The sequence below is a fragment of the Daucus carota genome, chromosome 8 (genome assembly GCF_001625215.2).
Source record: "Daucus carota subsp. sativus chromosome 8, DH1 v3.0, whole genome shotgun sequence".
Taxonomy (NCBI): Eukaryota; Viridiplantae; Streptophyta; class Magnoliopsida; order Apiales; family Apiaceae; genus Daucus; species Daucus carota.
Window position 1 is genome coordinate 7,663,898 of NC_030388.2, and position 14,423 is coordinate 7,678,320.

Below are 14,423 nucleotides of genomic sequence, written 5' to 3' on the forward strand. Positions count from 1 at the left end.
GAAGGAATATAAATATTATGTATTTAAATTTTATCTCATATTTTTTTTTAAATAACATGAGGGAAAGAGGACTAATTTTGATTAAATAATTTTGTATATATAGAATTTCATTATTATATATATTAATAACTACAATTTGGAAAACAACTTTAAAAATATTTTTTATAATACCCAATATTTTAATACATGTTAAAAGTCAGCATCCATCATGCATGCGGACTTTTCATCGCCATGTGGTAGGAGGTAATTCACAAACATGCAAATAAACAATAATGTATGCAGACAGAGCAAGTGAACCACTCAAGAGATAGGGACAGGTATGGGTAGAAAAACTAAGAATTGAAATCAACATGGCATATTCGCGATTGTTACCACGTTTTAATACTATTGTCCAGCGTTGATACAAAGGCATAGCCGTCGGCTAAATGATTTTTCAAACACGGGACGGGACAGCCGCTCCCACTTGGCTTGCTTGTCAACCTAATCTTTTAGGTGGAACTAGTAGTATACTCCCTCCGTCCCGCCCAATTTTTTACATTGGGTTTGGGCACGGAGGTTAAGAAATATGTATAAAGTAGTAGAAAAGAGAAAGAAAAGTGGGTGAAGTGGCGGGACCCACTGATTTTTAATATATAAAAAAGAGATAGTTGAGTAAAAGTAGTGTGAAAAGGAAGAAAAAGTGGGAAAATAGTGGGACCCATTAACTATTTTAGGAAAGTTTTGTAATGTAAAGAAATGGGTGGGACGACCAAATAATGAAACTGTAAAGAATCTGATGGGACGGAGGGAGTAGTAATTTTCAACTACATGTATTAATTATGTCTCTACACGCAAAACAGTGTTCTAAATAATCACGGGTATATATCTAATTATTTATTTTAAAATTTTACATATTTATATGATATTTTCATATTAAAATATTTAACAAATAAATAACATTCCTAAATAAGAATTAAGTTACTTATCTACATCAAAAAATCAAGTATAAAATTTTTACGCATATTTTAATTTAGAAATATCAAGTCTAAAATTCTTACATAAAATATAAGTATATATTTTGAATATTTCAGATAAAAGTATATACTTTGAAAAACGTGGATATGAAAAATGAATAAGAATAATCAGAGAGAGAAGGAAAAGAGAAGGGAAGATGAGGAGAAAAGACTGAATATAAATTTTGTGTAACAAAAGATTGGGGTAGAAAATGAGAGTATATATTGGTAATAAAACATTATTTCACAAGATAAAGTATTTGAACTCTAGTTAAAAAGTTTAGAAATTAAATGACGGAAAAATTGAAAATTTAGAACATTTAATTATATTATAATTTAAATTTCATTTCATTAATTTCTATTTTCATTCCCTCAACCCCAACATAATATACAAAATTAAGCATATTAATGTCCGAAAAGATACGAAAGCCGCGTTGATTATAAGTACTGAAAAATATATTACTAAGTATTTCTTTTTAAACTCGTCGCCTTAAAATCGAATAATACTGAAAACTACAGTAGAAACAGAGACATGCAATCGAAGACAGTGATCCTGACCATTAAATGCCATCCATATAATCAACTCGTAAGATAAGTGTTTTGACTTGACCTCAGCGTGTTGATGTACAAGTAGGCATTACTATATCATTAAAAATAAGTAAACAATATTGCCCGAGTTGCCACGCCGGCAGTTTCTTAATAAAATATCTAATTCGTCCCGTGTTCCAAAAATTGCTGATTTAATCTATAATCCTGAGCTAATTCGTATATTTGATTTTTGGAATTTAATTAATTCTTATAAATTTTTGTTAGTCGAAGTATATATAATAAATTATTAGTATTGAATACTATATTACTTTAAATATGAACAATTATAGAATTTATGGTATATAATATATATTTGTCATTACAACTAAAATAATAATAATTAAATATTAAAATAAAATTTTAATATTAAAGTACAAACAATTTTCACTCCGATTAATCCCCGATTTTTGATTAATCTTGAATCGGTAGTTCAACTGATTAGATACGATTTTCGATTTCTGTAACACTAGATTAGTCGGATAAAGAAAAACAAATTCTAAACCGAAACGATAAAATGGCCGGTCAATCTTAAGTGGGAATATTTACCAACTTCAGCTTAAGTTTCCATACGATTGAAAATGTTCGCGAATTCGAAGTTTATCAACGTTTAATTAAAAATGGTGGAAATTAAGTCATTTTGACCAACTCTTACACTGCCAAAGATCTCAGCAGGATTGATATATCTTCGAAAATCGAAAAGAATTTCGAATTGAATTCGTAAACTAGCTCATTGTACAAAATCGAACCAAAGTTTCCAAACTTTTAGGTGAAAAGTAGGTCAAACTAATTAGCAAAAAAAAAAAAAAACTTTTAGGACAAACTTGTTTGCGAACGTGTTATATTCGACTTCAGTGTAATTCAAAAATATTAGAAGGTACTTGGTTTTACTTGGTTTTGGTAACATTCAAAAATAATGTGTAAAACTTTATAAATAATATTTTTACTACTTGAACTCATATTTCAAGGTACTTGTTTGATATTTATGGCCACTTCAGTGACCATCTTGATACCGTTTTGAGTTCAGTTACCAACTTGATACATTAAGTTTACTTCAATGACCAACTTGATAATTAACCCAATTATAAAGTCGATAAATTAATTACTACTTTTAAACGAAAGGTACGAATATGTTTTGAAAGAAAAAAACAAAAGGTGGTACGAATATAAATAAAAAATACTCCCTCCGTCCCGGCCAATTCTTTACGTTTGGTTTGGGCACGGAGGTTAAGAAATATGTATAAAGTAGTGGAAAAGAGGAAGAAAAGTGGGTGAAGTGGTGGGACCCATCAATTTTTAATGAATAAAAGAGAGATAGTGGAGTAAAAGTAGTGTGAAAAGAGAGTAAAAGTAGTGTGAAAAGGGAGGAAAAGTTGGGAAGTGGTGGGACCCGTTGACTATATTTGGTAAGTTTTGGAATGTAAAGAATTGGATGGGACATCCCAAAAAGGAAACTGTAAAGAACCTGGTGGGACGGAGGGAGTATATATTTTAGTAAAATTACAAATGTAATCGATGAGGACAAGACAAAGGTTGTTGAATTTTAGTCACGATTCAAAAGATTTAGGTGGTGGCCTTGTGTCTGAAAATAAATAATCGATAAGCTTTCATTATTGAAGCCATCACCTCTACGTCCTAAACTATCATGGCCTTAGAATAATCAACTCTAAATTTCACCTTATATAAACACACATTCACAAACCCAAAATCATCCGAATCTGAAAATGAAGCTCTCAACTTGGCTCTTAGCCTTGGCTCTTGTAATCTCATCCCTATGTTCTTTCTCATCCGCAACTCAAACCACGGCTTTTCTCAATTGCCTAGCCCTGTCTAGCGACTCATCCACAATCTCGGGGCTTGTTTACACCCAAGCTAACTCTTCTTTCAACGCCACATTGCAATATTCCATCAATAATCTCCGATTCGGACAGGCCTCGAAACCGAAACCCCTCGTCATTATTACTCCCACGACCGAATCTCATATCCAGACTGTTATCTATTGCACCAAGCTAACAGGCTTGGAGATGAGGATCAGGAGCGGCGGCCACAGTTTCGAGGGCTTCTCCTATGTTTCCTCGATCCCGTTTGTACTACTTGACTTGCGCAACATTAATAAAGTTGTCGCGGACGTGGCTACCGCGACTGCATGGATCGATAGTGGCGCGACGAATGGCGAGCTCTACTATTATCTCAGCAGGGCCACGTCCGAGTACGGGTTCCCCTCGGGATTATGGGCTAATGTTGGCGTTGGTGGGATTTTGAGTGGTGGAGGGTACGGTATGTTGAGAAGGAAGTATGGTTTGGCGGGAGATCATGTTATCGATGCTCGGTTGATTAATGCAGATGGAGTTATTTTAACCAGGGCGACGATGGGGGAGGATTTGTTTTGGGCGATTAGAGGTGGTGGTGGTGGAAGCTTCGGAGTTGTTGTGTCGTGGAAAGTTGATTTAGTTCCTGTGCCTCCGGTGGTTACAATTTTTCAGGTTTTCAGAACTATCGAACAAGATATGACGAATATTTTCTACAAGTGGCAATCTGTGGCTCCCCTGTTCCCTAAAGAACTCGACATCAGGTATGGGACATACTGCGTATTTTAATTTATCACTTGTTTGACTTTAGAGTTGTTAAGTGATCACTTCTCTTAAAATCTCGTGAAAAGAATTATCAGGATCATATTTTATTCTTACAAAAGTAATTGATGAAATTGGAAATTTATTGGGAAACAATTATTGCAATTTTTGATCTAACGAACGAAGATCTGTGACAGGTGCAACGGAAATGTGATATTAAGTGAAAACAGTACCAGGGCCGATAACAAGACAGTCCGAATGAGCTTCGACTCATTGTACCTCGGACCAGCCTCGGAGGTTCTTGCAATCATGGGAGAACAATTCCCAGAGTTAGGATTAGTTCAAGAAGATCTCATCGAAGTTAGCTACATCCAAGCTATGGTATTTTTCTCACAGTTTCCATACAATGCGCCCCCAGAACTTTTACTAAACAAGACAATTTTACCCCGTCCCGCGTTCAAAGGAAGATCAGATTTCTTCAAGCAGCCAATGCCAGTAGAAGGCTTACTAGGCGTGTGGGATTACATGTTCCAACTTCCCGAAAACCAGGCATTCTTGCAATACACTCCCTATGGTGGTAGAATGAATGAAATCTCTGAAAGCGCGCTCCCATTCCCCTACCGAGCAGGGTACTTGTACATGTTCAATTTCTTTGCGGTGACATGTCCGGGTCTGGAGGAATGTGCAGAGGAAGCTGCGAGGATGGATTGGGTGCGGAGGTTGGTCGCATATTTGACTCCTTATGTTACCAGCAATCCCAGGAGTGCATATGTGAATTATGTGAATGTTTGGATGGGTCAAAACAATCCAACAGGGAGCACAAGTTATGCTCAGGCTAGCCAGTGGGGCAAGCGTTACTTTGGTGTTAACTTCGATAGGTTGGTTGCGGTGAAGACGGTGGCTGATCCTCTCAACTTCTTCAGACACGAGCAGAGTATCCCTGTTTTTTCACTTGTGTCCGATATGTAGATTGGTGCATCTTGGTTGTATTACAAGGTGTCTTACTAGATTGTTTGTACTTATTTATTTTGAAGATTGGATGGATCGTTTCATCTAATAAAATATATGTGTGTCCGTGAGTCTTGCAGTTTGTTTGGTAAAATTTTGAAAATAATAATATTTACGAGTTGGACTTTATGAGATGATCAAAACATGTCTGATAGGGTATAACCCGGTTAACCAACACCCGGGTCCTTCAGGAGCAGCACCCGGGTCCTTCAGAGGAACCTCCACCCCGGGTAGCCACCAACACCACAGGGCATCCCCAGCCTTGACAGGTGAAACAACCCGGACATGATTGCTTACCCGGGCACATGAAACTTACTACTCACCCGGATACACATGTACCAGCCGACACTTGCTGCACAAGGCGCAGACTGACACGATAAAGACAAACGTAACGGTCAACTACTGGCGATAGAGACAAGCCAAGGAACATTCCAAAATACTACTCCTAAGCTGACACCTGGACACGTGTAGGGGATCAAACCCCTACACGTGTAGGACCAGGATCCAGGTACGCACCCTTAAACCCTAATCCTTGGCCTATAAATAGGACCAAGATCAGGAGTTCAAGGGTAACTCTCTCTTTACACTCATTTTACACACACACTCACACTCAGCATATATTCAAACACTCTCAGCCACCAGTCACCAGCAACCACCATACATACATCTTCTCCCACCACACATAGATAACACTTTCTCTAATCTTTATCCTTCCGAAACCCGCGCTTACTCTCACGCCGGAGGCGCTTTGGGGCAAAACCCCCCCGCCGGCGTTGTTTTGTAGGCTCCCATCCAGCAGCTACACCACGGAACCACCAGTCACGGCGGAGGAAGGACCGGGATCGGAGATTGGCGTTATCATTTGGCGCTAGAAGGAGGGGAAGGTGTCCTCTGTCCTGTGGTCACGGTGCCACTGGACTCATCTTCTTCAACAAACCCCCAAAACGGGGGTCCAAATCACACCAGTAAGCTTTCGTAAAACACCCAGCTCCTCAAAACCTTCAGCCATGGTTTTTCTTGATGTGTGCATGATAGCAAACCCTGTCTGAGCAAAACCCTAATCTTGTCTGTAGCACATAAAATCTTTTGTCTCACACCTGCACACATTTTGTCACTTAACTATTTGTGGTATCTCTGAAAATAGTAAGTTGACTACTTGTGCACACTATTTTTGTCATCCTGTCACTATCTATACTATTTGTGGGCACTACCACCAAAACAGCAACCATACACCCTGTGTAAGTTCTTGAGACCATGACAAAAAGGACGCGCTCCCACCTGGGTCTTCCCCAGAACCCGGATAACCCTCAGACAGACCAGGATAACCCGAACCAGGATCATGCCTCAGGACCCCTTTTCACCCATGTGAACCCGGACGAGAACCAAGCAATCAACCCCAATGACGCCCGGGTCACGATCGAAGCAAACCAGTACAAGTACACCGACGTCCCGATCACCACCCTCCACCTGTCCCAGCTCACCAATGTAGAGTTGGCCGAGGCCATCCGGCAGTACCATGATCGCCGGGAAAGCAACCGCAGACTTGAGGACATCGGTGAGTCTGAGGACTCCGGGAACAGCCGTCAATCCCGGGGTTCCGTCTTCGACCGGATCGGAGACAAAGCCAAGAAAAAGAAACAGAAGGATAGTGAGGAAACCCGGCTAAGAATCTTAGCTGAAAGAAAAGAACAGATCCGAAAAGAGGAAGAGGAAAAACTGGAACAAAAAATTGCCATCCGGATGCAACTCGAAGAAGAGAAATTGATAAAGGGATCCCGGTCCAAGCGATACCGGAAGGAAACAACACCCGAACTCATCTCTGATGAAGAGGATGAGAGACCGGGGCAAACCAACCTCAGAGACATGATCAATGAACTCAACCGGAAAATCGGAAATGATGCCGGGCTTGAAATTGGGGGAACCCTGACTCCCTTCAGCCACTCCTTGGAATCCATACCCCGACAAAAGGGTATGAAACACTACAACTTCGAATCCTTCAATGGACTGGGTGACCCGGAGGAACACCTGCACTATTTTGAACAGATAGCCCTGATCTACTACTACAATGATCTGACCAAATGCCGCTTCTTCGCATCCACATTCAAGGGAGGGGCCCAGAGATGGTTCAGCCGGATCCCCTCCCGGAGCATCGGATCCTGGAAAGATTTCAGGGAAGCCTTCCTCAGAAGGTTCCGAGCAAACAAGACACATGAACTTCATATGTGTCACCTGGAAACGGTTCGTCAGTATGACAATGAGGCACTCTCAGATTACATGAAACGTTTCCAGGAAGCAATCAACAAAATCTCCAACCTGGACGAGCGTGAGGCTTTGAGCATTTTCAGAAGAAACCTAGACCCGGAACAAAACGAGAGATATGTTGTCGAGTTAATCAACAAAGAACCCCAGAGCCTGGCGGCTGCCTATGCCATGGCTGCAAAATTCATCAAAGAAACCGACGTACTCCAAGCCATGAGAATGACCAGACAGGGCAGCTCAAGAGGAAAACAGGTCGAGGACAGACCCAGGAAAGAATACCATCAGGATAAGAAATTCAAGCCAGACAGACAAACAAACTTCATCCAGCAATCAGGTTCCAAGAGGACAAGCCAACAGGGATCCGGGTCCAGAAGTGACCCCGGTCCAAACAAAGCAACCAGGGAACCAAAACCAGAGCCCGATTGGACTCCGTTAAACAGATCCCGCGAGGATATACTCAAAGAAATCAGAGACAAACCCTTCTACTACCCACCAAAACCTATGCAGACTCCTCCAGAGAGCAGACCCGCTAACCGGCATTGTGACTATCATGGCACCCACGGTCACAAGACGGAAAACTGCATATCCCTCAAGTACTTCATTGAAGAGCAAATCGGCAAAGGCAACATGGGACAATACATCGCCCGGAACACAGCAAACAAGGGAGAAGGTTCGGGGAAACAAAAGAACATTGTCAACGTAGTACTGGGCGGATCCTGTTCCCCTCCTCCCAGCCCGGACTCCCGTCAAGAAGTGATGTCCATCCAAGCCTTCCCCGAACAAGTGATTTCCTTCAGCAACAAGGACTTTGAAGGAGTCACACGGGGTCACAATCAAGCCCTGGTAGTGACCCTTGACATGGCCGAAAATGAAGTAAGGAGGATCCTGGTGGATAACGGCTCCTCGGCAAACATTTTGTTCAAACACACCATGGATCGGATGGAACTAGGAAGCATCCGGATGAACGACTACAGGGAGGATCCTTTATATGGATTCGGGAACAGCATTGTCCCAGTCCTTGGAACACTTTATCTCCCGGTCCGATTCGGAACTCTCCCGAACCAAGTCACCCACACTATCAAATTCTATGTGACGGATACACCCTCCCCTTACAACGTGATCATCGGTCGCCCAGGTCTGAACAAGATCGAAGCTATTACTTCTATCCCACACCTAAAGTTCAAATTCCCAACCCCGTTCGGGGTAGGGGAAGTCAGAGGAGATTCGGAAACAGCTGGGATGTGTTACAGCCAAGCCTTGGTCATGGCGGAAACACACCTGGACAACAAGAGAAAGGCCACCGTTTTCCAAAAACAGAGAAGTAACAAGAAGCATCGACCCTACCCGAAAACAAACCCAAAAGGAGAAGTCCAGGTGATCGAAATCGACCCGGGTAACATCAACCCGGGAGCAGCCAACCCTGATCCCAGAAAAAGCAACCAAAAAGCAACCATGAGCTCAGCTCAAGATTTTGCGGAAAAGAACACGGACGCTCGAATCCAGCAAATGATCTCGGCACAAGAATTAACCAAGGTCGAAGCTGCGGTCGAGACCGAGTCAGTCCTGATCGAAAAAGACAACCCGACAAGGAAAGTCAAAATTGGAAAAGGCCTAGATACCGTTTTTAAAGAGGAACTCATCCAACTGCTCCGGAGCTACGCAGACGTCTTTGCCTGGAGCCCGGACGACATGCCCGGGTTGGACGAATCATTGGCAATGCACAGCCTTGACGTCGATCCCAAAAAGAGGCCTGTTAAGCAGAAGCGAAGAAATTTTGCCCCAGAGAGGCAGAAAGCAATAGATGAGGAAGTCGGGAAGTTAATGAAGGCGGACATCATATGTGAGATCAAATACCCGGAGTGGCTAGCTAACGTAGTCATGGTCAAGAAAGCAAATGGAAAGTGGAGGATGTGTGTCGACTACACGGATCTGAATGCGGCATGCCCCAAGGACCCTTATCCTCTACCAAGCATTGACCAGCTTATCGATGCCACGTCCGGACACCTGATGCTAAGTTTCATGGACGCTTTCTCCGGGTACAACCAGGTCAAGATGAACCCAGCGGACATAGCCAAAACAGCCTTCATAACCCACCGAGCAGTTTATGCCTACAAGCTGATGCCTTTCGGGTTAAGGAACGCCGGGTCTACTTACCAGAAGGCAATGAACGAGATTTTCAAGGACCAACTTGGAAGAAATCTGGAATGCTACGTCGACGACATCATCTCCAAATCTACATCAGTCCCGGGTCACATTTCAGATCTCAGAGAGTGTTTTGAGAACATGAGAAGAACTAAACTAAAGCTCAATCCGGACAAGTGCACCTTCGGGGTAGAGGCCGGAAAGTTTTTGGGTTTCATGGTAAGCAACCGGGGTATCGAGGCTAACCCGGAGAAGATCAAAGCTGTACAAGAGATGCAACCACCTCGGACTCAGAGAGAAGTCCAAAAGCTAGCAGGGTCTTTAGCAGCACTTCGGAGATTTGTCTCCAAACTCGCTGAAAGATGTCTACCGTTCTTTGAGTTGTTAAAAGGGGCAAAAAATCAGAAGTTGGTAGAATGGAGCCCGGATTGCCAAAGAGCTCTCGACGAAATAAAAGCATACCTGTCCAAACCCCCGATCCTGACAAAAGCTTTACCCGGAGAACCTCTCTATCTATACCTGTCAGCCGGACCTCTGGCCGTTGGGGCAGCCCTGATCAGGGAAGAAGCCGGGCAGCAGAAGCCTGTCTACTATGTCAGCCAGGTCCTCAAAGATGCGGAGACCAGATACCCCAACTTAGAGAAATTCGCTTTCGCACTGATCACCGCATCCAGAAAGCTCAGACATTACTTCCAAGGAAGAGAAATCAGGATCGTCACAGACCAACCTTTGAGGAAAATCATTCACAAGCCAGACATCTCCGGGAGACTAGTAAACTGGGCGATCGAACTTAGCCAGTTCAGCCTAACCTTCCTACCCCGGACAGCAGTCAAAGCCCAGGTCCTGGCAGACTTTGTAGTGGAATGCAACTTCCCAGAAAACCAGTCAACTCCTATGGAAACCGAACCGGAAGCTCCAGTAGAACCCAACCCGGAGTCTTGGATACTCCATGTTGACGGCTCCTCAACAACCGAAAGGTCAGGAGCTGGGCTAATCCTGAAGAGCCCGGACGGGTTCACCATCAAAACAGCAATCTCTTTCAACTTCCCAGCAACCAACAATCAAGCAGAGTATGAAGCCCTATTAGCGGGATTGAAGTTGGTCCGGACCTTGTCAATCCGGAACCTCACCATCTACAGTGATTCCCAGATCGTGGTCAGACAGACCAATGGGGAGTACCTTGCCAAAGACCCGATCCTGACCAAGTATCAGGCCTTGGTAAAAGGCTACCTCACTCTGATCCCCGGGTGCAGGATCTTGCAAGTCAACAGGGAAGAAAATGCTGAAGCGGACAACCTCTCCAGGTTGGTCCAAAATTCAGCAGACCTGGATAGCTCGGTCTATTTCGAGGAATTGCACAAGCCAACAATAGATCATGAAGAAATTTTCGAAATCAGCAACAACCCTACCTGGATGACTCCCCTGATCAACTACATTGAGAGGGGAGAGTTACCTGAAGACAAGGGAAAAGCACAACGGCTGAAAGCTAAGGCGGCCAAGTTTTTTGTCGAAGAAGGAACACTCTTTCGCCGGACCTACTCATCCCCAATCCTGAAATGCATAGGTCCGGAGGAAGCCGAATATTGTCTGAGAGAAGTTCACGAAGGGATCTGTGGAGATCACATGTCAGCGAAAGGCCTGGCATATAAAATCATCCGGCAAGGCTACTACTGGCCAACAATTCATCAAGACGCCGTCGAGTTTGTTAAGAAGTGCAAAAATTGCCAACTGTTCAGCAACGTGCCCCGGTTAAGCCCTGTCCTACCTTCCTCGGTTTTATCCCCGATCCCCTTTGCTGTATGGGGGATAGACATCATGGGACCCTTTCCCCGGGCTAAAGGAGACCTCAGATACTTGCTTGTTTCCATTGATTATATGACCAAGTGGGTTGAAGCCAAGGCAATGCGGACGATCAATCAGCAAGATGTCATCCGGTTCATGGACAACATCCTGATGAGATTCGGGCTACCAAGAGTCCTGGTCTCAGATAATGGACCCCAGTTCATAGGGTCGGACTTTGAAAGCTACCTGGCTGAAAGAGGCATCAAGCACAAGAAGTCTTCAGTCGCCTATCCTTAAGGAAATGGCCAGGTCGAGGTCACCAACCGGATCCTCCTGAGAGGAATTGAGAAAAGACTTGAAGAAAGCAAGAGCAAGTGGCCAGAAGAACTACCCCATGTCCTCTGGTCATACCGAACTAGTCCTCGGACAAGCACCGGAGAAACTCCCTTCAAATTGGCCTATGGAACGGAGGCAATGCTCCCAATCGAAGTCGGGTCACCTTCCTACAGAGCAATCAACTTTGATGAAATTGCGAATGAAGAAGGACTCCGGGTCAACCTAGACTTGGTAGATGAGGTCCGAGACCAGGCAATCGCAAGGATGGAAAAATACAAAGAGAAGACCCGGGATCACTTCAGCAAAAGATCCCGGGTTAGAAATTTTCAAGCAGGAGACCTGGTCCTACGAGACACCGAAGCCTCTGATCCAACCAACACTGGCAAGCTGATGCCTAAGTGGGAAGGCCCCTACAAAGTCAAAGAAGTCCTAAGGCCGGACACCTACAAATTGGAGCATATGGACGGGTCAGAAGTATCCAACACCTGGCATGGTCTTAGGTTGAGGAAGTTCTATCAGTAAAATCGACGAGAAGGAAGGATCCTAGAAGACAGCAATATATCCCTAAAAAGCAATCATGTACTTTTGATCATTATCAAAGCTGTATAATCTTCTGAATATCAATGAAGTCAATGAAGTCTTTTGCTACTAATGAATTGCACCTGTTATTTTACTCAGAAAATTTCTAAAGCAACCAAAAACAAATAAAGCAATCAACCCGGGTAAGAATTGCCCGGGTCCATCCATTTTATTTACTTGGAAAAATTTTCTAAGTACAAACACAAATCAAGCAGTCAACCCGGGTAAGAATTGCCCGGGTCCATCCATTTTATTTACTTGGAAAAATTTCCTAAGTGCAAACACAAATCAAGCAGTCAACCCGGGTAAGAATTGCCCGGGTCCATCCATTTTATTTACTTGGAAAAATTTCCTAAGTGCAAACACAAATAAAGCAATCAACCCGGGCAAGAATTGCCCGGGTCCATCCATTTTATTTACTTGGAAAAATTTTCTAAGTACAAACACAAATAAAGCAATCAACCCGGGTAAGAATGGCCCGGGTCCATCCATTTTACTTCCTTAGAAAAAATTTCTAAGTACAAACATGTATAAAGCAGTCCACCCGGGTAAAACATCGCCCAGGTCCATCCATCTTCATTTTTGGCTTAGAAAAAATTTCTAAATGCAAAACACATTTAAACGACCAACCCAGGTAGATGCTACCCGGGTCAACCTATTTCATTTACTTAGAAAAATTTTCTAAGTACAAAACTATGTAAGCAACCAACCCGGATAGATGTTACCCGGGTCCACCTATTTCATTTGCTTAGAAAAAATTTCAAAGTACAAAACTATGTAAGCAACCAACCCGGATAGATGTTACCCGGGTCCACCTATTTCATTTGCTTAGAAAAAATTTCTAAGTACAAAACTATGTAAGCAACCAACCCGGATAGATGTTACCCGGGTCCACCTATTTCATTTGCTTAGAAAAAATTTCTAAGTACAAAACTATGTAAGCAACCAACCCGGGTAGATGTTACCCGGGCCCACCTATTTCATTTGCTTAGAAAAAATTTCTAAGTACAAAACTATGTAAGCAACCGATCCGGACGATAAGTATATAAAGCAAGCAACGAAGCATTCACGAGTCTATCGTTGACAAAAAAAAAAAAAAAAAATAAAATAGTTGATCAAAAGCAGCGAAGTAAGCATCCATAGTACCCGGGTACACACAGACCCGGTCAAATAACCAATCCTGATACACAAATATACTTGATATCACAAAAACATTGTTTTTCAAAAGCAAAGGCAAAAATCAATCTAAGCAGGAGGAGAGTCTTGGACGGGATGATCATCGGCAGGAGGATCTTGAACAGGAATCTCTTCATCCACCGGTTCGGATTCAGCCGAAGAATCCGAGTCCACATCCTGACCCGGGACAGCATAAGGCTCGGGCTCCGCCCCACCTGCATTGATTCTGTTCTTCACAGCAATGTATAAGTCAATGAAGCTTTGAGCATTAGCACCCGGGTCAGTTTTGATATGCTTCTCAGCCACAGTCCAGCAGCGCATGACTTCAGCAGCTGCGGCCTTGGCCAGGGCATCCTCATAAACCTTCGACTTTTGAAAGTCGGCGATGACCTCCGCAGGCGCTTTCCGGGTCTCCAACTCCCGCTTCAGGCCAGCCACCTCCTGCTCCAACCCGGTAACCTTCTTCTCCGCGCCCTCAGCCCGGGTTTTAGCATCTTTGACTCTCTGCCCGAGCTCAGCTTCCTTACGAACTTCAGCCTCCTTGACTCTGGTAGCCAAACTCGATTCCAACGCTTCCCGGGCTGACCTCTCTATATCAAGATCCTTCTCCAATTTCACTGCTTTGGCATGATTAGCGATAGAGAAATCTCTCTCCTTCTTCAAGTTAGCCAAAGCATGGGTATTGAACCCGGCCAAGCGACCACCGAGCTAACAGAGAAACATCAGACCCGGGTCAGAAAAACCAGAATTATAAAAAACAAGGAAAACGAAGCAAAGTACAAAAGAAAATTGAACCCGGGTAGGAGAATTACCTGACCCCACAGGTCCCCGATCTCCTTAAAATTCTCGACCAGACCCTGATCTTCCATCATCTCCCAATCCTGGTCAGAGGGGAGCTCAGACATTAATCCAATCACTTTCTTGACCGGATATTTTCCAAACCTGGGCGCTGGGCGGGAACCACCCTCGAGATCGACCCCCAGGTCCACCACTT

The 14,423-nt window shown here is 43.5% G+C and overlaps 2 protein-coding genes across 2 annotated transcripts; both read left to right on the forward strand.

Annotated features, from left to right (window-relative positions):
* The first annotated feature begins 3,113 nt into the window (after nucleotides 1–3,113).
* Nucleotides 3,114–5,284, forward strand: LOC135148238 (tetrahydroberberine oxidase-like). The gene is made up of 2 exons (XM_064082563.1): nucleotides 3,114–4,149; nucleotides 4,345–5,284. The coding sequence occupies exons 1-2, from the start codon at nucleotides 3,302–3,304 to the stop codon at nucleotides 5,114–5,116; spliced, it is 1,620 nt and encodes a 539-aa protein (XP_063938633.1). The 5' UTR covers nucleotides 3,114–3,301; the 3' UTR covers nucleotides 5,117–5,284.
* Nucleotides 5,285–6,263: 979 nt separating this feature from the next.
* LOC108221132 (uncharacterized) lies at nucleotides 6,264–11,771 on the forward strand. The gene has a single exon (XM_064082562.1). The coding sequence runs from the start codon at nucleotides 6,410–6,412 to the stop codon at nucleotides 11,633–11,635; it is 5,226 nt and encodes a 1,741-aa protein (XP_063938632.1). The 5' UTR covers nucleotides 6,264–6,409; the 3' UTR covers nucleotides 11,636–11,771.
* The last annotated feature ends 2,652 nt before the right edge of the window (nucleotides 11,772–14,423 follow it).

Coding starts and splice junctions, on each gene's coding strand:
- LOC135148238 (XM_064082563.1), top strand. CDS start 3,302: ATGAAGCTCTCAACTTGGCTCTTAGCCTTGGCTCTTGTAATCTCATCC. Junction 4,150..4,344: donor CCTAAAGAACTCGACATCAG/GTATGGGACATA, acceptor GATCTGTGACAG/GTGCAACGGAAATGTGATAT.
- LOC108221132 (XM_064082562.1), top strand. CDS start 6,410: ATGACAAAAAGGACGCGCTCCCACCTGGGTCTTCCCCAGAACCCGGAT.